The 22,780-nt window shown below is 41.6% G+C and overlaps 1 protein-coding gene across 8 annotated transcripts in view; it reads right to left on the bottom strand.

Moving 5' to 3' along the window:
• MAP3K4 (mitogen-activated protein kinase kinase kinase 4) overlaps positions 1 to 22,780 on the bottom strand; it is a 122,143-nt gene that overhangs the window by 30,208 nt on the left and 69,155 nt on the right. For 5 of the 8 annotated variants that reach the window (XR_012902747.1, XM_075924566.1, XM_075924571.1 and 2 more), the window contains 6 exons: positions 21,549 to 21,627; positions 16,421 to 16,499; positions 12,310 to 12,406; positions 11,302 to 11,418; positions 2,041 to 2,141; positions 835 to 915 (listed from right to left, as the gene is read on the bottom strand). Coding sequence is in view for 7 of the 8 variants with exons in the window: in XM_075924566.1 (XP_075780681.1) it covers positions 835 to 915; positions 2,041 to 2,141; positions 11,302 to 11,418; positions 12,310 to 12,406; positions 16,421 to 16,499; positions 21,549 to 21,627 (554 nt within the window). In the remaining variant the exon portion in view is untranslated. The remainder of the gene's footprint in view (positions 1 to 834; positions 916 to 2,040; positions 2,142 to 11,301; positions 11,419 to 12,309; positions 12,407 to 16,420; positions 16,500 to 21,548; positions 21,628 to 22,780) is intronic. The other 3 variants (XM_075924567.1, XM_075924569.1, XM_075924568.1) reach the window with 3 other exon arrangements.

The following is a 22,780-nucleotide window of genomic DNA, read 5'->3' as shown; positions in this document are numbered from 1 at the left end:
CTGCTGATACCATTATTGGACCTAACCAAATGAGTTATAAGATCAAGAACACATATTCCTGCGCATCCAGAAATATAATCTATGCTATCATGTGCCGAAAGTGTCCGTCTGCTATGTACATTGGACAAACATCTCAGACACTTCGCCAAAGGATTAATGCCCACAAAACAGATATCAGACAAGATCACAAAGAAAAAACAGTTTCTTGCCATTTTAACCAGAAAGGACACTCTCTCAATGACTTAACCACCTGCATTCTGCTACAAAGACCTTTTACATCTGCACTTGAAAGGGAATCCTCTGAACTGTCATTCATGTTAAAATTCGACACTCTCCAAAAAGGAATGAACAAACACTTGAACTATCTCACCCATTACCAAGATAGCTTCCCCAATTATCACCTCTAATACCACTAACTCACAAACATCCCACTCTCCCCACCTCTAATATCATCAATTCACAGACACTTACCTTCCTTCCTCCCCCCCCCCCCCCCCGCATCCCCCTTCTGTTCTGCAATGTGATTTGTCCTTTTCATGTGTGTTCATTTTTTTAATTGTATGCTTTGGTATATATGGTTGTGACTATTTTCTTCCACTATTTGATCTGAGGAAGTGGGTCTGGCCCACGAAAGCTCATCATCTAATAAACCATCTTGTTAGTCTTTAAAGTGCTACATTGTCCTGCATTTTGCTTCAGCTACCCCAGACTAACACAGCTACATTTCTATCACTATTCTACTTTTCTGAAGGATGTTAAGGATTTTTTTTAAAAAGAACAGACTTAGCTAAGCTTGAAATACATTGTATTAAGTAGCGTTCCTTTGTCTTTTACCTCTGGTCTGGTTGATGAGAGTTCGAAGCTCCCAACTCCTTCGGGCTGATCCACTCAGGTCTCCTTTAGGATACAACGGTTCTGTTAAAAACAGTAATGTGAGAAATTATGTTGCCAAAACATTGTTTTGTTTTCATACTACTTTTAAGGTTCTATATAAAAAAAGAGCGTTGCCTTATTCAGCAAGATAACTTCACGTTTTAATCCTGAAATGTGATGTGAACAGCTCACACTGATCTTTGTTATGGAATTTGAGGCAGCAGCACAGCTAGTTACATTCTTTGAACTTTAAGACAACTTAGAATCTTTAGAAATCATTCTATAGAATGGACTGTAGAAATGCAGCATCTGTACACATAAAAAGTGACTTTGCATCGCAAAATCATTTAACTATAAATAATCAATCCACTCTTGCTAGTCTAGCCTTTAATACCAGGTATAGATTAAAGGCAATGATAAAGGCAAACCAAGCAAAAATGTACTTTAAACAGTTTTCCATTTGGAAACAGACAACACAAATTATTATATTCAAACTCTAGTCATAAGTGTTGGCTGAAACAATGAGGAGTTTATCGTCTGTCATACAAAATATAACTTGTTTAAATATATTTCACTTATGTGCCTAAAGGAATCAGAGAAATTTGAGGAGGAGGAGCAGAGGTCCAGACCAATCGATCAACCAACACGTGGATCCAGCCATTTCTCCCCACCAGCGATAGGTACAAGTACTGGCTTTGGGCACTTCTGTAACACTGATGAAGAAATTGCAACTATAGAGGCTTTTCTTCTGATCCACAGCCTAGGAAATCCTCATCTCACAGACAGATTGCTGTGTTGAGAAGATGTGCGAGTAAGTGGATGTAATTAATAATGCTGGGATATTCTAACAAAATGTCACTATCGTGTCAATGTCATTTTAAAATCTGTAGAACACTACCCCAGGTCTATAAAAAAGGTAAACAAGCAACTATCCGAAACACAGGTGCCCGAACTGCATCTGAAACACTCCCTCCATATATATTTGGGGAAACAATTTGAACATTTGGTCCCTAATTTAAATCTAACACAGTGAAGTCCTGTTTAGAACTAAAGAACTCATAAAGGATTTATTAAAAAGGAGATCGAACTGGGACAAGAAAGAGACAATGAATTAATCACATGACTCATTTGAAGATACAGATCACAATCTGTTATCGAAACAATCACCTTCTCGCTCTTCAGTGGGACTTGAGTGACGGCTCAAGGACCTAAACTGCAACTCAGCTGCTATTGAAGCCAGTCGATCATTTTCAGGGACACTGGAACCCCTAATAAAAAAAAAAGCCACTGTACTAATTACTTTTGAATTGACAATCTGTGAAGCCTAGGGGGTGAGAGTATCCACCCTGATCTCATTAATGAAAATCACACAAAGGCAAAACAAGTTCTTGGGAAGTAAAGTGAAGTACGGTACATCTTCAGCATTTTCTTTCATGTTCTTCTTGACATTATTTAAATCCTGGATGGAGAACCTGTCCCATTCCACCAGCCTAAAGATGTGATCTTACGTAGTGTTAAGCACCTGAAACTCCTGTTGATTAAATGGGAATTACAGGGGCTCAACACTTTACTAGATCAAGCACCAAGAACTTCAGAGCTTTATTTAGCTCAAAGTTCTATTTGTCTATTTCAAAGATAAACACCACTAGGAGGAAAAACAGGAATCCTATATTAATAAATTGCATATACACAGCCTCATAATTAAATAGGTAAAGAAACAGTAAAAAAGACAGAAGGAAATCTCAAATAGTAGGTCTGAGAAAACAGTAAGTTACCAAACATGACCTCCATTGACCTTGGAAATCCAACAATGAATGTGGAAAAATGAGTATAGAAAGAGCACAGATTCAGACCATCAAAAGCTCAATATAAACATAGATAAAATTGCTTTGCATTTAATTTTCAAATTACATTAAAAAAAAGGGTATTTTAAGAACAGCCTTGAATGAACTATGGTAGCATTTGTGCACCACATATTGCTTAGTGCAACTAGTTTAGAAAGTTCTCAGCTTCTATAAATTGTGTGCATCTAATGTAAATGTTTAGAAAGCTATGTTTCTACGCTATTCCAGTGGCTAGGCATCCATACCCTTAAAGACAACAGAACCTTCCTTAGTAAAGCGATTGTTTTTCTTTCCTATAATAACTTCACTGTAAGGGAGGATAAATACAATGAAGACAGCAATCTGCAGATTATGAGTTGGAAAACCTTGGGACACTCATTCTACTTCATTACAAACTGAAGTTCACCGTACACAGAACATCACAGTCATTCTTGAATGGTAATTCCCTTCAATGCTACTACAATACTCTGCGGTTGCCAGATAGTTTCACAAAAAATACCGAACATGGTTGAGAACGTGCATGCACGCACACACGCTCTTGCCTTTAAATCTCATGCTCCCCCCCATCCCCACCAGACATGGCAGGGAAAGAATGTCCCAAGTGGCCTTCTGTCCCAGCAAGACAGAAAAAAATACTGGACATGTAAAATGTCCAGTATTTTCTGTGTTGTTTTTTTCTAACTAGACAGAAGCCGCAAATACCGGACTGTCCAGGCCAATACCAGATACCTAGCATCCCTAAACAGATTTGCAGTTTCTTTAGTTAGACCATAGTATTTAAAAAACACCAACCAAAAAAAACGCCACCACTATCTAGTGCCTGAGCAATCACAGTTCAACTTAAAAATACAGATTGTGCACATAAGAATTCACAGCCTCTGTTGTAAGAAGAAAAAACTACAGCTTGTTCTTCCCAACTCCCAGAAGTGGCAATGTAGATGGCTCCAAGAAGAGTATGCAAACTTCTAGGTAATTATTGCTTTAATTAACATAACACATAGAACTTTGGACAACACTACAATCATTCCAATTTTCAAATATTATTGGCCAAAATATTATACGTGAATACTCTTAAGAAGTGAAGTCAAAGTTCTTTGAAATCCATTTTTCTTATTTCTGGCCTTTCCATCAACTGCTGTTGATCATTCGATTCTTTTATACCTTGACAAAATTTATTCTGTAATTCTCTCATGTTTTTAATCAGTTTTTAAAAATGAAAATAAAAAATACACAGTAACTGCACATCAATTACAAGTCTGTCAATTACAATTCGCTTAACACCACACGAAAGCCGAAGATAATTGCATAAAAATTTTTATTCAAAAATTATAAATTTGTTCCTGCTCAAAAAACAGCTGCTCAGGGGAAATTTGTAGGGAGCAAGACAGAAGGAGATGGGAGCAGAGTACAGGGAATCTGTTTTACATCACCTGAAATGTAAGAGGAATATTTAAATAATGGACCAATTCTTTATGTGGCTTTTAGAAACCACAAACTACTACTCAATTACAGCTCACTTGGCTTCTGAAACTGATAGAGCTTCTAAATGAAGGCCATAGTTCAGCTGTAAGTTATTTACTCTGTCTGTAATCCATGAAAAGGTTCTGTATAGCATTTGGCACTGTTGATCACTATTACTGGGTCTTCTGTAATGATGGCCTTTATACGGGGGTACAGAGAAAGTTTGATAAACACGCAAATAGCATCAAGAAGTAGTATTCTCCTAAAGATTAGTACTGTTCTTTTAGTGAAGACAGAGTCTACTGTACAGCCAGCTTCCACATGTAGAGACCATTCTGGGGAGCAAATCGATACTTTTAGTATAAAAACCACAGAATGCTACGAGACAAGATACTTTGGAGATATGCTATTTAGAGCTGTCAAAAAAACGGCCCCCCCCCCCCCCCATGCCTGGCGCACTCTCCCTGAAAGGATCTATAAGACTATAACCCAGTATTCTCCATATATCCCAAACCTGTTTCTACTGTGCCACCTACAACAAATCAGCCAACAAGTGATGGTTGGTTGAGTAGCATGTGAAAATAACAGACATTGTTTATTAAAATACACCTTTAAAATGATTGAGACTAATTTAGTCATGTGCATAGTTCATCTAGGTAATCTTATTACCAGGTCTTGACAAACGGCGGCAAAATCTGCCCGCCAGCCCTGCACTGCACTGCACATGCGCAAGACCCGCATTGCACATGCGCGCACCACCGGTGAAAGGGGCGACCGGCTGAAATCTACTCGCCATGGGTGAATAGATTCAGTGATTTATTGAGCCCTGCTTATTACAGTAGCCCTGTTCTTTCTGCTTTATTTCTCCCCTTTGCTTCTTAAAATGTTTGCGACATTTGCTTGCTGCATCTTATTTCAGATGAGTTTGTAGCCTCTTCAGAGCATGAACCATCTAATTAGCACAACAGAGCTCTTTTGCACTATGACCATACAAATGAAAGAATTAACACCTATCAGTTATTTAGAAATCTTGAGAATCCAGATGCAGTGACTGTTTGGCTTGTAAAATTAACAGCATTCTAACAGTATCCTCTTAATCTCAAAATACTAAAAGGTTTTAAACAGTGTTCCCTCTAAGATGCAAGGCAGCACAGTTTCATAGGTGATTAATCAGCCCTGCCCTGTCAGATACTCAGGACTCCTTGCATGGAGCTCAATGACTTGGTGGGGCTTATTAATCACCTGTGAAGCTGTGCTGCCATGCAACTTAGAGGGAACACTGGTTTTAAACAATAACTTCTATCCATTTATTAACTCAAAATCATCCCTTTCCACCCTGACTAATTAAAAGTGTGGCCCATGCTTTTAATGGATGTTATTTCAAAGGATGGCCACGATGAACATTTTAGTACTGTATCACAAAGAAGGAACTTAAAATTTCTAGAAAACTACTGAACAAATAAAACTGAAGTTCATTTCTTTCCCACTCAACTCACAAAGGAACTTACAGCCTGTGACAGGGTAGTGGCAAGAACTGCTGACTTAGTTCTTTGTCACACCAGCTCCCATTGCAGGAAGCAAACTGGAGCTGGCTTAAAAAAAACTGTGCCTTACAGGTGAATGGGAGACAACTGCCTTGGGCTGTAAAAAAGGCTGAAAGGAAGCAAGCCAGAGGGAGGGGGAAGGGAAAAAGAGCAACTGTTTCTCTCTCCTTGCACCACATACTAGAACCTAAGCTGTATACTGTGAAACAGTGGTGGGAGCACAACCGATAATCACCACCAGTGGTTACTGAGCCTCAGGGTCTCTGAATGACTTTGTTGGCATGGGCAGCCCTGCAGCACCCTGCTACGCAGCTCTTATATGAATGTTCCATTGACAGATTGTTTCTCCTCCCCCACACTTTTTTTGCCTGAACCTACACATATTCTAATAAATTTACCAGAGATCACCCCAACTCCAACTAGGACTCTGGCAGGTGAACAGGCTTTAAAACTGTACCCAGAGGTTTTTCAGTGACATTCATAACCACCTCAACTCAGAATAAAAACACTAAAGGATCTGAGAGTCACTCATTTATACAGTTTGGGCCTCAGATCTTATCCTCTTGTAACAGGGTCAGCAGACAAAAGGTCCCTTCCCTCTCGATGAAGCTTCAAAAGGCTGAATTCTTGCAAAACTGGGATCTACATTCTCATTCACCTCCTACTAGAGCATAGTTCCCAAACTGGGGAGCGTGAAGAAATTCCGGGTTGGAGGGCCAGGGGGGATAAGGGGGCAGCGCAAGGCGACCCAGCCCCCCTATCAGTTCTCTCCCTCAAGAAAGAGCCTCTTACTTTGCTACTGTAGTTTAGATCCGTGGTCACCAACCCGTCTATTGCGATCAACTGGTCAATCGCGAGGCCTCGACCAGTCGATCGTGAGGCATTCGGGCAACCCCACCCCCATTTTCCCCCCACCCCCGAGAAGCCCCACTACCTACCTCTAGTGTAGTGCCGGCTTCCCACGGGGTGGATGGAAGTCCTCTCTGAAACCCGCGTCACTTCCGGGGGTTCCGGAAGTGCGCGGGCTGATCCCCCTCCCACAGCTCTATTGAGTGCTGGAGGAGGGGGCATTGGCCCTAGAGGAGGAGTGCTGAGGCTTCCCTGTGCTGCTGGCGCCGGAGGGGTGAGTTGGGCGCAGGAGTTTCCCTGCGCCGTAGGAGCAGGAGTCGGCCCCGGGGTTTGGCCGCGCTGTGGGAGGGAAGAGAGTTGGCCGGGCCGGGCCGTGGGAGGGGGGTTTGACCCCAGGGTAGGCGCACGCGGGTGTCGGCCGTGCTGCGGGAGGGGAGGGGCCAGGCCATGCCGTGGAAGGGAGGGAGGTTTAGCCCTGCCGCTGGAGGGGTGGGAGTTGCCCCCGAGGCAGGCTACCGCGGGGGTTTGGCCCCGCCGCGGGAGGCGGGGGTTGGCCTCTGGGCAGGCACGCTTGGGGTTTCCCTGCGCCGCGGGGGGCCCAGAGGAGGCATGTGCTGGCTTCCCGCGTGGGGGAAGGGAGAGAGAATCCTGGGATGAGGCAGATGCAGGTGATTCTGCTGCCACTGGCATCCTGTCCCTGCTCCCCAGACTCCACTCCCCTGTCCCCAGCTACAGAACTCTGTCCCCATTCCCGTCCCCACTCCCCAAACTCTGTCCCCACTCCCCGAACTCTGTCCCCACTGGCACCCTGTCCCCTGCCCTCCCAGCACTCTGTTCCCTCTCCCCTGTCCCCAGCCGCAGAACTCTGTCCCCACAAAATGTATAATTATAAATGCTTCATTTTAGATTTAAATAGCATGAATAAAAAACAGATCATTAATTTCATAACTATAAACACATGATTTTAATATTATATATTGCATAATTTAAAAATAAACTGTTTATCAGAGTGTGTAAGTAAGGGCTGGGGATAGCAAGTGATGGACAGGAGGAGAACAGAGAGGACCGGGTTTCAAGAAAGGGGCGGGGCGGTAAATCTTCGCCTGTTCTGAGATTTAAAAAGTGATCTTCGGTGTAAAAAGGTTGGAGACCACTGGTTTAGATTAAATTCAAAAGGGCAGGGCGATCTTTTTTTCTTTTTCCTCAACAAATTTTGCTGCTATTTTTGTTTTCGCCCTTTCTCCCCGCTTAGTTTTGCTGCTATTTTTTTTTTGGGGGGGGGGGGAGAGGAAGTAGGGGCATGAGGGTTTCTTAAAAATCAAAAAGGGAGGTGTGATGCCGAAAAGTTTGGGAACTACTGCACTAGAGACTTATTGGGAAACCCTCAACTTTAGAAGTTCATTCTTCTCTGGCACACATTTCAAATAGTTCTTTGAAGCTCATTAACACTTATAGATTTGCATTAGTCACCTCTCCTCCCTAGAGATATTACATATAATCCCACAATAACACAAACATTTTAAAAAATAAGATGAACTTCTAAGTTACTTACACTTAATTCAACAAGGTTTGTTCAGGATATTGCATGAAATTGCTATAACTGTCAAACAATTATGACGTAATTTCTCAGGTCTAAACTCACAGCATTGCATGGTTTGTGGGGATAAAGAGTGGTCAATTAGCATACAGCAAGTATGGGATTACACCAAGCATAGAAAACAAGGGGAAAGAAGCTTAAACATGGACACAGAAGAAATATTCAAAGGGAAAGAGTGATGGAAAGGATATAAGGAAAGCCTGAATGAAAAGGAAGGTGGGGGAAAGAAGGGCACACTTGAACATGAGAACAAGGAGTTTGAACTTTATTCAGAGGGCAAATAAGAAAGAGCAAGTGACAGCAGTCATAGGAGAGAAGTATGACTTTAGAAACTATTTGGATGGAATGCAGCAGTGTAGGAGAGACCCAAAGAGACAATCTTGCAGAAGATGAGGCAAGAGATTACCAAGACATCAACAAGGATTTTTGTGGTCAGGATGCAGAGGAAATAGCAGACTTAGAAACTGTGGAGAAATCAAGAGCATATGGCAAAGGCCAGATTTGAGGGGACAAATAAAAACATGACACCAATGTTGCAAACATGATAATGGGAAGATACTGAAACAGGTTTGCCCAGGTTTGACATTCTTTGAAAATGGCACCTCTACGAAACATGAAAAATATCTTTGGTCATTTTTCTTATTTTGCATAGGTATAAGAATCCATGGGTAGAAATCCACCCACAAACTAATGTTTAATATAGTCTGTATTTGCAACCAGGAATTTTCACAAGTATTCTTCTTTACTAAACCACATTTTCCCCCCAATTCTGTATTTTATTAAAAATTCAGAGTGTTAATTATAAACAAACTGATTAATCTGCAAAATAAAACACTCAGAAATACATAGGCAGTGGAACATTTGCCAATTACAGGCAGTCCCCGGGTTACGTACGAGATAGGGACTGTAGGTTTGTACTTAAGTTGAATTGTACTTAAGTCGGAACTGGTGTCCAGATTCAGCCGCTGCTGAAACTGACCAGCGGCTGACTACAGGAAGCCCGAGGCAGAGTTTCTCTGCCCCGAGCTTCCTGGAATCAGCCACTGATCAGTTTCAACAGCAGCTGAATCTGGACACCTGGGACAGAGCAGCTGGGGCGCTGCCGGGTAGGTCCCCGCAGCACCGCACCTCGGCGCTGCGGGGACCAACCCGGCAGCACCCCAGCTGCTTTGTCCCAGGTGTCCCCAAGTCAGCTGCTGCTGAAACTGATCAGCGGCTGATTCCAGGAAGCCTGGGGCAGAGCAACTCTGCCTCGGGCTTCCTGTAGTCAGCCGCTGGTCAGTTTCAGCAGCGGCTGACTTGGGGACACCTGGGGCAGAGAGCAGCTGGGGTGCTGCTGGGTTGGTCCAGTAGCGCTGCACCTAGGCGCTACTGGACCAACCCAGCAGCACCCCAGCTGCTCTGCCCCAGGCATCCTGATTCAGCCGCTGCTGAAACTAACCAGCAGCGGCTGAATCAGGACACCTGGGGCAGAGCAGCTGGGGTGCTGCCGGGTTGGTCCAGTAGCGCCAAGGAGCGGCGCTGTGGGACCAACTGGCAGCGCCCCAGCTGCTCTACCACAGGCATCCGCGAGAAAAGCCTGGTCTACTGGGGGCGCACGCTAGCTGTGCCCCCCTCCCTCCCCCCAGCAGACCATGGAGATGTGGGCAGCCGCACCGTGGCGCGTCTGGGTGGTCCCACCGCCCGCGTCCTCCGCGGCTTTGCTCCGCGTCTCCCTGGTCTGCTGGGGAGGAGGGCCCCCAGCAGAGCAGGGAGACGTGGAGCAGCTTTTCTCGCCCCGGGAGGACGCGGGCGGCAGGACTGCGGCGCATCTGGGCGGTCCCGCCGCCCACATCCTCCGGGGCGAAAAAAGCTCCTTTCGTAAGTACGGATCCGACATAAGTGGGATCCGCGTAACTCGGGGACTGCCTGTACTAATAACCTATCAAAGCTAATCTATTGAGGAAATTAATGGCATGTTAACTGCATGAGCATTTTTATGGCATGAATTACTGTATATTTTTTGACCGATGAGTAAAGTCAAAACTGTATGTATAAATTACCTTCTTGTTTTAGTTCAGTGAAGACTTATAAACATGTACAGTTACAGCAGGGGTTGGTAACTTACGGCAAGTGTGCCACCCGACTTTCACTGGCACGCAAGGTAGGAGCTCAGCCCTGTCCCTCGTCCCCCGTGCAGCTGGGAGCCTGCACTAGTGTTCCCTTAATGTGTGCACCTACGCACCAACGCACAAAAAATTCTAATCCAAGCCCTCCCACCGCCTCAGCAGCACTCGCTTTCCTCCTGTTCCTAGAAGATGAGCGTGTGCCTGCTCCAGCTGATGGGGCAGAGATAGGGATGGCCCTGAGCTGAATTGGGGGGAGGGAGTGTCTGCTGGCCAAGGCCAGATTGGGGGCTGGCTGCCGCTGGGGCTGAGGCCAATTGTGGGGCAGCTGTTGCTGGCATTTTGGGCCTAGGACACGTGGCAGGTAGGTGGGTTGCTGCTGGGGGGGGGGGAGTGTTGAAGCTGCAGCCGGACTGGTTGGGGGGTGGTGAAGCCGTGGCTGGACGAGTTGCTGCTGGGGGGGGGTTGAAGCCACAGGCAGGCGGGCTGCCCGTGACTCCAATTCCCGGTAGCAGTGAGTGGGACAGAGACAGGGACAGGCCCATGGCTGCATTGGGGGGGTGGCTGCTTGGGTGGCTACTCTGATGTGCTGTAGGTTGCTAAACCCTGACTCAGAGGCTTGTGTGCTGTTTAAAGTATTAAACTACAAGCCTGAGATGGGAGAACTCAGCAAGGCAAAGTAGGCCAAGGATCACACTAAACAGTAAGATCTGCATCTTTTATTTATTTATTAATGAAGCTGCTGTAAGTAGGACGATTATTGAGTTTAAAAAGTATCAGCAGCATGGTGACCTGTAAATGGAAGTGAATAAGTTAAATCATAACACGCTACTTCTGAAAAGTTGCTGACCCCTAGTCAGCAGTACAATTTCACATACACTGAACACAGATGAAGCCTCCACTGGAACAGAATGCATGATGACACAATTTCATTGTGTAAATGATCTAATGGAATGTATTTAAGTGGGAACCATTTGCATGGGTTATGTAAACAGAAATGAGACTGCTGCATTGTGGAGTGGAACTACCTGGTATCATTTGCACTGCTGACTGGTTTGGGTTGAGCTGAGTCGCTACCGATGGGAGCGGGGCGACTGACAGCAGCGCTGCAATGGTTCCGTACATCACAAGGGACACTCCGCGTGCTGCGATGAGAAGAAAGACTTCAGGAAACAGTTGAAAGAGTGAATGGATTTGAAAATATAATTTAAAAAATTGAGATAGTGAAACACGTCAAATTTTTCAAGTTTATTCATGGGAAGGGAGTTTGTAAAATAAATTTGGACTTGGAAGCTTTAGAAATAGAGTAGTGAATAGGCAAACAATCAAAATGTTAAGAAGGACATCATTTCAACCTCTAGAATAAATCCCAATTTGTGTGTGTAAATAAATGGTTTTGAAAAATTTTAGATGCACATTCTGAGGCTGAACTAAAGTCCCTTTGAAAAGAGAGCCCTTTATTTTGTTTGTCGAAGACTGACCAAATTAATTTGGAAGTTTTAAAAAAAATATTTTAGCACTATTTCTATACCAAACCTTTAAATGGAAAACAAGAATGTGAATCTAGTTTAAAAATGATTTATCCATAAGATACAGAAATGCCACCATATTCAATGATATTATCTTTTTAAATTTAATCTAAACTAAACCACAGTAGCAAAGTGAGAGGCCTCACATGCTCACTCAGGAGAAAGAAAAAAGCTATTTATCTCATTATAAATATTCTTTTCCCAAAGCAATTTTGGAAAAAAAGGAAACAAAGAATGACTTTCAAGTTGGAAAGCATGCAGCAAACAAAGCATTAAACAAATGAGAAAATGCATCATCTCCAAAAGCATACCTTTAAAATACTGATTTCTTTTAAATCTCCTTGATTTCCCTCTTGTAAAAACAGACATATTAGCTTTATCAAAACAAGAATTTTAGAGAAACAATAATATTCAGTACCCTGAGTTAAACAAACAGCTTCAGTTATACCAGCTTTCAGTGAATGGGGAGAAAGTTGACATTTAAGAGTCTGGACAAGTGCTGAATACCTGAACCCTTCAGTAGTTGGGATGATAAGGTGAGGATTTGGAGGATCACTGTGGCATCGAGGTACTTTCATAGGACGAGGACTGTTTCGATGAATAGCTGCAAATGGTAAAAGTCAACATGTTATGAAAATATCAGAAAAAACACATGTATGAAAAATTCAAAAAATGTTATGATTTTATTAAAGGTTGCCCCTTAAATTAAGCAACTACATTATATCAATTCAGCTTCTATTTACATCAAAATATTTTATCGATTTTGCATATACAAAGTCCAAAAATCTCATTTAAAATATAACACTTATAACCATACTCAGCATCAAATTTCTATAAAATATAAACAGCCTTTAAAACCATCACAGGAAGAAAAAAAGCCAACTGTAACAAGATGTGCAGCTAATGTGAAAATACTGTGTCAGTATTTTCACTTTTCAACATCATAAGAAAGGGATAATTTTTTATTTTGTATTATTTATGTAATAAATAAATGTTAAAAGCTGAAAAATGCCAATACTATTGCTTTATAAAATGCTCCTAACATCAGAAATATTAATTTTCTGGATAACTATGAAATGAAAAGCAAGCTGGTCAAATGCCATGCATATACGCAGTGAGCTAAATTAATAAAGTTTTATCAGTTTTAAAAGTTGTCAGCCAAGACATTGTGCATTCAGTGATGGCTGAATCAGCATTTGCAAGTATTTCAGTATTTTGGGCTTATATGTATGTTAAAACCATCATTGTAGCCAAAACGAACATCTTTTTCATCTTTGATCTAGTTCACTATGAATCTAAAATTCTAAAGGCTTACATAAAGAGCACAAAACACTTCATTGAGTTATTCTAACTAGTATTTATATTGTATGTTAATTTCATTCTAAAAGAAAACAGAGTGGGGTGAGGGGTATTTGGACAGAAAAGTAGTTGACTCCCTTATAAATTTATAACCCCAATTGGTGGTGAAATGTATAATAAAATGAACCCTAGACCTAGACTCTAGAAGGACACTGCACATAATTCTTTCAAACTATGCATTTAGTATGTGATTTACAAATAAAGAGGATCATAACAGGACTCAGCTATATCTGTCACAGTAAGAAATCTCTCTCTCTCAGCAACTAAAATGAATAATTAATACTGTGCAATTGACGAAAAAAGTTGGGAATTTTTTTTAAAAATTAGATATCTGTACATCCCAGTACATTAAATACAGTGTTTTATACCAGTGCTGCAAAGATTTACACATATGCTAAACTGTATTCTCTGAGCTGTTGTGGGACTAAAGCATTCAAGCTTCAGTACATGTGTGCAAATCTTTGCAGGGCTGAGGCCTGTTCACAGTCAAGTTAAATAAAAATACTTGTAATAAAGGGTTTTTATAATTATTTTGTTACTTGCAAATAAGGGTTCTCTTTTGATATTAAATTCACTGAACTGAAAACAATTCAAAAGGATATAATTTTTCCTATAAGTTGTACTACTCTTCCTTCCCTCCCCTTCATGTGATAGCTTCAGCTCAGCCCTGTTATGTTCTCTTCCCAATACCACTTCTCTGTACTTTTCACAATACCCATGCTTTTTCCCTCTCCTCTTTTTCTGCAATTCCTTAATTCCACCTGCCATTTAAACCTAACTGCCCTCATTCATCATAGTGTGGAAGAGCTATTTATGCTTTCTGAACCAGCAGCTGCTTCCTACTCCTAGTTGTGCCTTAACATATGTGAAGTTTGTCTAGACAACGTGGAAAAAAAAATGAGAGACCACTGTGCAACTTCTTGAAAAATAAGAGTTATGAATGTCTCCTAATGACTAATGGCTCTGGTAAGCAGGCAGTGAATAAGAGAAATTACTAGACAGCATGCCTAACTGCAGCAACGATACTAAAATGACACTATAATTGCAGTGTGGGCAGTAAGCAGCCAAAATGATTTTGTTAAGTTATATCTTTCCAAAAATCTAACAAAGATACTGGAAGTACTGCACCAGATATCAGCACAGAAGTCTCCTACAAGGACATAAGATAGAAAATATGTATGAAAAAGTTAATATTCCTCATGCATGAAATACTACATCACAGAGGTTTATTGTTTTAACAAAGGACATTTTTAACCTTGAGAAAACACAAGAAGGTTTACAAGAGTTCCAGGTACAATCAGAAATACTCTGTTGGCTAGGCAGTTTGGTTTCATATAAAGCCTAACAGACTGTCACATCTCTATTGTTGTGGCAGCACTACTGAAAAGCAACATCAAAGAAAAACGCTGCAATTAACATTTGTTTTTTGGTAAATAATATAGTTGACTATAATTTTAGATGCACTGAATTACAAATTTGGCAATGGTTCTTCTCATCTCCATTTTACAATTGTATTTTCCTAGGCCATACAATTAATAAAGGTATTTGAAATATCCTGCAACTACAGTATCAACTAACATTTAACTCTAGGCTCTGTCAAATTGTTTCCAACCGGTTTCCCCTGGTAGACAGTAATTATAAACTTATGTATGCTTACTCTATATACAGAATCACACTTTTAAATAGGATTACTTTAATCCATAAAGTGTTTAATATTAAACCGAAATACATGTAGGAAGATTTATTAGTCTTTTATAAAATAATCAGGGTTTAGGTAATCTTACTTAAAATATTTACAAGCCATAGCTGTTTAGTGGAAACTAAAGTAGTATTAAAATTTGTCTCAAACTGGCCTAATTTTATGATAATCTTTACCTAGAAATATACTTCTAGATAGGAACCACAATAACAACTTTACCTAAGAAGTAGATTTGTAAACTTAAGGATATTGTATTTAGCACTTCAATGGTGAGTGTGACCCACATGGCAAGTAGCTCATTTTAGAGCCAGGAAAATTTTTGTTTTGTGATAACTGGAGTCAAACAACAAGGAACATTAAAGCTTCTTTTCAAACAATTGCCACTTGTGTCTACACAGCTTCTTTGTAATATGAAAATAAAGTCAAAAACTGCATTGCAAGGAAACTTCTCCACAGAAGACACCAAACCACTCAGAGCTTGTCTACATGGAAAGATACTGTGCAGCAATGTAGTGTACCAGCTTACCAAAAAGTAAAGTCACTAGTGGACATTAGTACAGTGCACTAGAAGTCCTGGAATACGGCTTGGCTTTCAGTTAATTTTAGCAGTATCCGCACAGGACATTATTGCAGGGCAAACAGGTGCTCTGTAGAGTCATACCCTGACTTGCCATACAGAAAAGCCCCCAAATGTATGTGAATATTTAGCTGGTTCTTACAAACATTTGCTTCTGACCTGAATCTGAAATTCTGCTGTAGCCACTTCTTCACTCCTCTATTCTTATCTGCCATGGGATCAACTACAGGAGAGGCCTCGATAAAGTCCTGACTTCCCCCAAGTTATAACTCCTCAGAACCTCAATATTTTCTTCAGAAGATTTGATGGGACACCTTTTGGAGTCATTTAAGGATACTAAGCAGCCCTGGTCTACCCTACAGAGTCAGGTCAAGCTAATCCAAAGTGTCTCCATTAAAATGTAGTTTCCACCACTATAAGTCTTCCACTACTCCAACTTAAATGCCACCTTCGTAAGAGGCACAGCACTTCGTTCAACATGGTGTCAGTGTAAACACTGCATTGCTTAAATTGACTGACACGGCCTTTCAGAAGCAGGCTCATGATGCCCCATTCTAACAGTTAAACCAGTGATTGTGTGCAGAGTACCAACACAAGGACTCTAGTGTGGACATGCAAAAAATATTTAATGACTGCCATGGCCACACGTCAGCATAATTTAGACAGACTTAAATTTTATAGTGTAGACTTGCCCTGAGTCTGAGGAATCACCTGACTGATTTACTTTATTAAAAAAAAACAAAAAACCCCACCCCTCTACCTGAAAATATGGACGGTTTCCATTTTGCACATTACTTGGGTGCATTATGATAATAGACAGTAATGTTCTTATATGAACCAGGAAAAATCTTTAAAATTATCTTTTTATTGTTAACTTTAAAGTTTTAAAAATTACCTTATAATCAAATGATTGTTTTTCAAATGTATTTATACCAACTATAGTAGCTAGTTTCCAGAAGAAATGCCAGTAATTGCTGTCTTACCAAGGTACAAACCTGTAACAGGACTGTGAGGTTTTCCAATTACATGGCCGATGCATTCATTCATCAGAGCTTGTAAACTCTAGGAGAGGGAAACAAAACAAAACAAAAAACACTATGATTTCGTACACCAGACAAGGTAATTGCCAAAAAAAAAAATCTCAAATTCCTAATACACATTTCTTCACAACAGGAATGACCTATTTAGTTGTGTGCATGCTACTAACGAAATGTTTCCTCAGCTCTCACCCCCAACATCCTTACTCTACTTACGCTACATCGACGACATCATCATATGGACCCACAAGAAAACGATCCTTGAAGAATTTCACAGGGATTTCAACAACCTCTATCCCACAATCAACCTCAGCCTCAATCAGTCCACATGAGAAATCCACTTCCTTGACAGTACAGTACAATTAAATGGACAAATTTCCACCTCCCTATACCGGAAACCTACCAACCTCCACACTTACTGTCAAGCCTCTAGCTTCCATCCCAAACACAGTTCTCAATCTATTGTATACAGCCAAGCCCTAAGATACAACCAGATTTGCTCCAATCCCACAGAGAGAGACAAACACCTACAGATCTATATAGAGCATTCTTAAAACTGAAATACCCAATCAGAGAAGTGAAAAAACAGATCAACAGAGCCAAAAAAAGTACAGGCAGTCCCCGGGTTACGTACAAGATAGGGACTGTACGTTTGTTCTTAAGTTGAATCTGTATGTAAGTCGTAACTGGCATCCAGATTCAGCCGCTGCTGAAACTGATCAGTTTCAACAGCGGCTGAATCTGATCAGTTTCAACAGCGGCTGAATCTGGACGCCAGTTCCGACTTACATACAGATTCAACTTAAGAACCCCAGGCGTCCCCAAGTCAGCTGCTGCTGAAACTGATCAGCAGCTGATTCCAGGAAGCCCGGGGCAGAGCAACTCTGCCTCGGGCTTCCTGTAGTCAGCCGCTGGTCAGTTTCAGCAGCCGCTGACTTGGGGACACCTGGGGCAGAGCAGCTCGGGTGCTGCTGGGTTGGTCCAGTAGCGCTGAGGAGCGGCCGCGCTACTGGACCAACCCAGCAGCACCCGAGCTGCTCTGCCCCAGACGTCCTGATTCAGCCGCTGCTGAAACTGATCAGCAGTGGCTGAAACTGGTCAGCAGCGGCTGAATAACGACTCCTGGGGCAGAGCAGCTGGGGTGCTGCCGGGTTGGTCCAGTAGCGCCAAGGAGCAGTGCTGCGGGACCAACCGGCAGCGCCCCACCTGCTCTACCACAGGCCCCGGGCTTTGCTCCACGTCTCCCTGGTCTGCTGGGGGGGGGGGGGCACTAGCTGCGTCCCCCCCCAGCAGACCAGGGAGACGTGGAGCAAAGCGGCGGAGGATCCAGGCCGGACCGCAGCACTTCCAGATCAGCGCCGCGGTCCGGCCCGGGTCCTCCACGGCTTTGCTCAGCGTCTCCCTTGTCTGCAGACCAGGGAGATGCTGAGCAAAGCCGCGGAGGACCTGGGCCGGACCCGCGGCGCTTCCAGATCAGCTGGAAGCGCCGCGGGTCCGGCCCAGGTCCTCCGACGCTTTGCTCCCCGTCTCCCTGGACTGCTGGCTCCCCCAGCAGACCAGGGAGACGGGGAGCAGCTTTTCTCGCCCCAGAGGAGGCGGGCGGCGGGACCAGGCATCCCGCCGCTCCAGTCCTCTGGGGCGAAAAAATCCCCGTTCGTAACTGTGGATCCGACATAAGTCGGATCCGCGTAACTCGGGGACTGCCTGTACTCAGATATGAACTACTTCAAGACTGGCCCAAAAGAGAAAAACAACAGAATTCCAGACCCCTCTAACGTATTATCAACAATCTACAACCTATCCTGGAAAATTACCCCTCACTCTCACTCAGAGGCCTTGGGGGGAAAAGGCCAATTCTTGCTTACAGACAACCCCCTAAACTCAAACAAATTCTTTCCAGTAACCATGCAACATCCCTCCATCAGAATCATCCAGGAACCCACCCCTGCAATCAGCCCCAGTGCCAACTCTGCCCACACAGCTACACCAGTGATTTCAACACTGGACCCAACCACATCAGCCACCAAATCAGAGGCTCATTTAACTGCACATCCACTAATGTGAACTACACCAGCAATGCCCTACTGCAATGAATACTGGCCAAACTGGACAGTCTCTACGGGAAAGAATTAATGGACAAAGTCAGATATCTGAAAATGCAGTACACAAAACTGTTGGAGAACACTTTAATCTTCCTGGACACTCATTAATGGATCTCCAAACCCCTTGTTTTGTTTCAGACCAATTCCACAAGCCAAATACACAGAGAAGGATTGGAACTTCATTCACAAGTTTAATTCTTATGTAACTGTATGAACTGGGATATCAGCCATGTTCCACATCATCTTCCACATCTTAATGAATTAACCATTAAGTAACCAACTGAACAAAGAAGGTGCTAATGGTTCTTATCAGCCTCTTGTAACTATTTAGTCTTTAAGGCGCTACTAGACTATTTGTTGTTTAAGTTTTTCCTGTTACAGACTGCTACCCCCTGAAACTTTTGAAAATATACTTGTTAGTGTATGAGGTAGTTTAGACTTCATTTCTCTAATAGTCATTTGTCACAGTGTGATGTCTATCCACAAAGGAAGGGTCTTAGTGCTTCAATATATGCATATAGTCTTCACTCATAATACTACCGCTTCTATCTATTCTGTTATATCTCTGGAGCCAAACATTAGGATTTCATTACCAGACATTATTAGCCAACAATGGACTTGCCAGAATTAAGTAGTTAAAAAGACTGAACAATGATAGAAAGAAGCTGGGTAACGTAGTATATTTTATTGTACCAACATCTGTTGGTGAGACACAAACTTTCAAACATACACAATGTCTCTCACCAACAGATGTTGGCTCAATAAAATATATTGCATCTATAACATTTTCTCTCCCCTAATAGTCTGGGACTAAACTTGGTTATAAAAATGACACCACATAAACAATAATATATAACAGAATAAGAAGATAAGTATTAGAGATGTATTAGACCTGGCTGATAATATCCAAAGATGCTGTTCACGCTGAGATATAGTGCTCATTGTTGACAAAGAAAAATTGCTTTTGTTGGGGTAAGAGGAAACCCCTCTTCTGTTCACTCACAAAATGAACATTTCTCTCAAGAAAGAATGGTCTTGTGGTAAGACCACTGAACTAAGACTCAGGAGACTGAGTTCAATTCCCAGCTTTGCTACACACAGAGAGAGAACATGGACAAGTCATTTAATCCTTCTGTTTCCATTTCCTCATCTGTAAAACAGAAGTACTAATGCTTCCCTATTAAACTGAAACTGGGTGTAAGATGGCACAACCTTCATCGACTTCAATTCAGTCTTTTTCTGTTTATATCAGGTTTGAATTTAGCTTAGCTATCCTGACTGCTACAGGGGTATTCTCTTGATCTCTCTGCAGTTACCATTGCAAATCCCACTCCCCTTAACACTATGATGTGGTTTTGATTCCATACATATGCAGGGGAAAGAGTAAGATTCTAACACACCAAAACACCTTTATATTTATTTTTTTCAAAGTCTCCCATCAAATACTGACACTGCAAGTTTGAGAGCAGAAGAGTTCATATCAGAACGTGCTAGCATTACAACTAGAGATTGTTTTTAACAAAGTATACTATTCATCAGACGGCTCATCTAAGGAAATGGGTTTTGCCCACAAAAGCTCAGGATATGATATACATATTTTGTGTTAGTCTTTACAGTGCCACAGGACTTTTTGTTTTTAAAATTACAGACTAACACAACTACCCTTCTGAGAATTTTATCCGTCAAACTGCTATGGCTACTTCAGAAACTGCATCAAAGTTAGAAAAAAATAGGCCAGGGCTAGCTTTTAAAGATAGAACTTTATACCTTCTGTACCATATTAGGCACAATGCTCAAGCTTATCAACATATTTAAAGAGAACAGGAATTTTTAAAAACCATAGCTGACCCAGGCAACGAAGCTCACTGTTGCAGGTTTACTTATTTCCCAGTAATGCAAACATTGGAAAACAGGCCACTTCAGGATTTTTGTACTAAGAGCTAGTTTCATTTTAGATTAATATTCAAGGAAAAATAATTAATGCTAAAATTTCAGTATTTATTTAATAGGAATACTGTATCCTAATATTTAATAATGTATTTTTAATTTGTTCATAATGATCTACCTTCTATTTAATGGCTCAGCTATAGTGTATTGCCACTGGCGATGAATGCTCTTTTGCCTCCTGAAAACAGTAAAGCTGAAAAATGCTGCAGAGAAAAATGCACTGACTGCAGGAGAGGTTTCTGGTCACATTACTTTTAGCAATCTGTGCTGTTTTTTAAATAAATGCAGACACACTAGTTGAGAAAAGAAAAATCAACTGGCAAAAATATCCGTCAAAATTACAAAGGAACACTGACTCAGTAAAACTGAACACAATCACTATCAATATTACTCTGTGTTCTGCTACTTTTGGGAGAGCTGTACTTTCAGTTCCACTGCAGAACTATAACATACCACATTACAGAACTAAAGTTTCCAGGATTCTGTTTCACTGAAACAAAACAGCCCCAGTACCCTAAAACCAGACACAAATAATACCATATAATTTAACAGTAAAAAGGCAAGATTCAAATTTTAAATCTCGTGCATTAGTATAATTTAGCTCTAAAGACATGCCGTTAGATTGTAACGATTTGTGTTTGCTTCATACATGAACTAGGGTTATTAAAGATACATTTCAAAGCATCCGATAGAAAGCAATGTTTAGTTGAGTGTAAATTAATAGCTCATCAGCAAAATCTGCCAAGTATCCTAGATTGTGAATGTTGCTACTATACAAAGGCTTCAGTACTGCAGAAACATGACATAACACTTTTAAAGTTTTTTGTATGTTGATGTCATTCAGTATGCACCACTCAATTTTTCAAGCTAAATCAGATAATCAGCATTAGGTTTATATAGAACAGTTTCTGAACAATAATTAATCAGACATAAGGGCACAGAAAGTGTCCTTGATAAAAGAGATTTTAATTTATTGAAGCGGAATGGAAAGCAGGTTGGGATACAATGTAAGAACAATTCCATACCAAGAAATCTTCTTCAGGCAGAGCTGAAATAAAGGCTGGCTCAATGGCTTGAAGAAAATCAAAACCTTGTGTTGCCCACCTATCAAGCAGAAGAGAACTATTCATTAGCCAAAAACAATTACACAAATGTCACAAAAGTTCCAGTGATTTATCCTAAAATACATGGTTAAGGACATGTCTAAGCTGGAAAGAAAAAAAGAAAGAAGAAAGAAAGAAAAAGATCCATAGCAGCAAGTCTCAGAGCCCTGGTCTACTGATTTGGGCTTGCAGGACTCACAGTAGAGGGCTAAAAATAGCAGCACAGATGTTTGGATTCAGGCTGGTATCCAGGATCTATAACCCTGCAAGGCAAGGGTAGATCTCAGAGACTAGGCTCTAGCCCAATTGCAAACATCTGCGCTGCTACTTTCACCCCATAGCACAAGCCCAAGTCAGCAGACCTGGGCTCTGAGACCCAATGTTTCTGGTTTGTTTATTTTTGCAGTGTAGACATAACCCAATGATAGCTGCTTACCTACATAGATTAACAAAAATTCTGTGTATCTGTTTGGATTTACATATAGAATGAAGTATCTTGCTTTTGCCAATAGATTAATCTTTAACCAAGTAATAAATGGACATAAAATGCTAAGTACAGGACTTTTAATATAGATGTCTCCTAGTGAAGATAGTCGTCTACCTTCCTCAGGTCTGGTTTTGTACCTCAGCTCACTAATGTCTTACGAAGTACATATCAATCCTCACGGTCTGTTTCAAAGTGTCCAGACGAGAACATGAGAGCTTAGCAACTACTTTAGAGAATCACTACCAACTCCTTTCTGGGCACAAATTAAAGATGTGTTACTAGCAAGTAGACTTAAGCAGAACCTGACCAGTATTAATATTATATAGCTATTCCAACTGGGTTTTAGCTCTAAGCCTTAAGAGGTTCAGTGAGTGAATCCTGTAGAGGTTTTTGATATCAACCATCACAACATACTACTATATACGCCAATGAAAGTTGCACTTTAGGTGGTCAGCTTTGCCAATTCTCCTGATTCATCTGAGAATAGGGTGATAGGTATCTTGTCTTCCCTCAGGAGCTTTATGGTGTGGTGCGCCACATGGTTCAATTTTATCAGCCCTCTTACTGAACATTTGGTAAAAACATAAGGGGAGACAGACCGTGCTGGGCAACACTGCCATCAATATACTGATAACGTTCAGCCCTAAATCTTTCCCATTCAGAGCTG

This window comes from Pelodiscus sinensis, chromosome 3, assembly GCF_049634645.1.
Source record: "Pelodiscus sinensis isolate JC-2024 chromosome 3, ASM4963464v1, whole genome shotgun sequence".
Lineage (NCBI taxonomy): Eukaryota > Metazoa > Chordata > Testudines > Trionychidae > Pelodiscus > Pelodiscus sinensis.
This window is presented reverse-complemented; position numbering and strand designations above follow the sequence as displayed.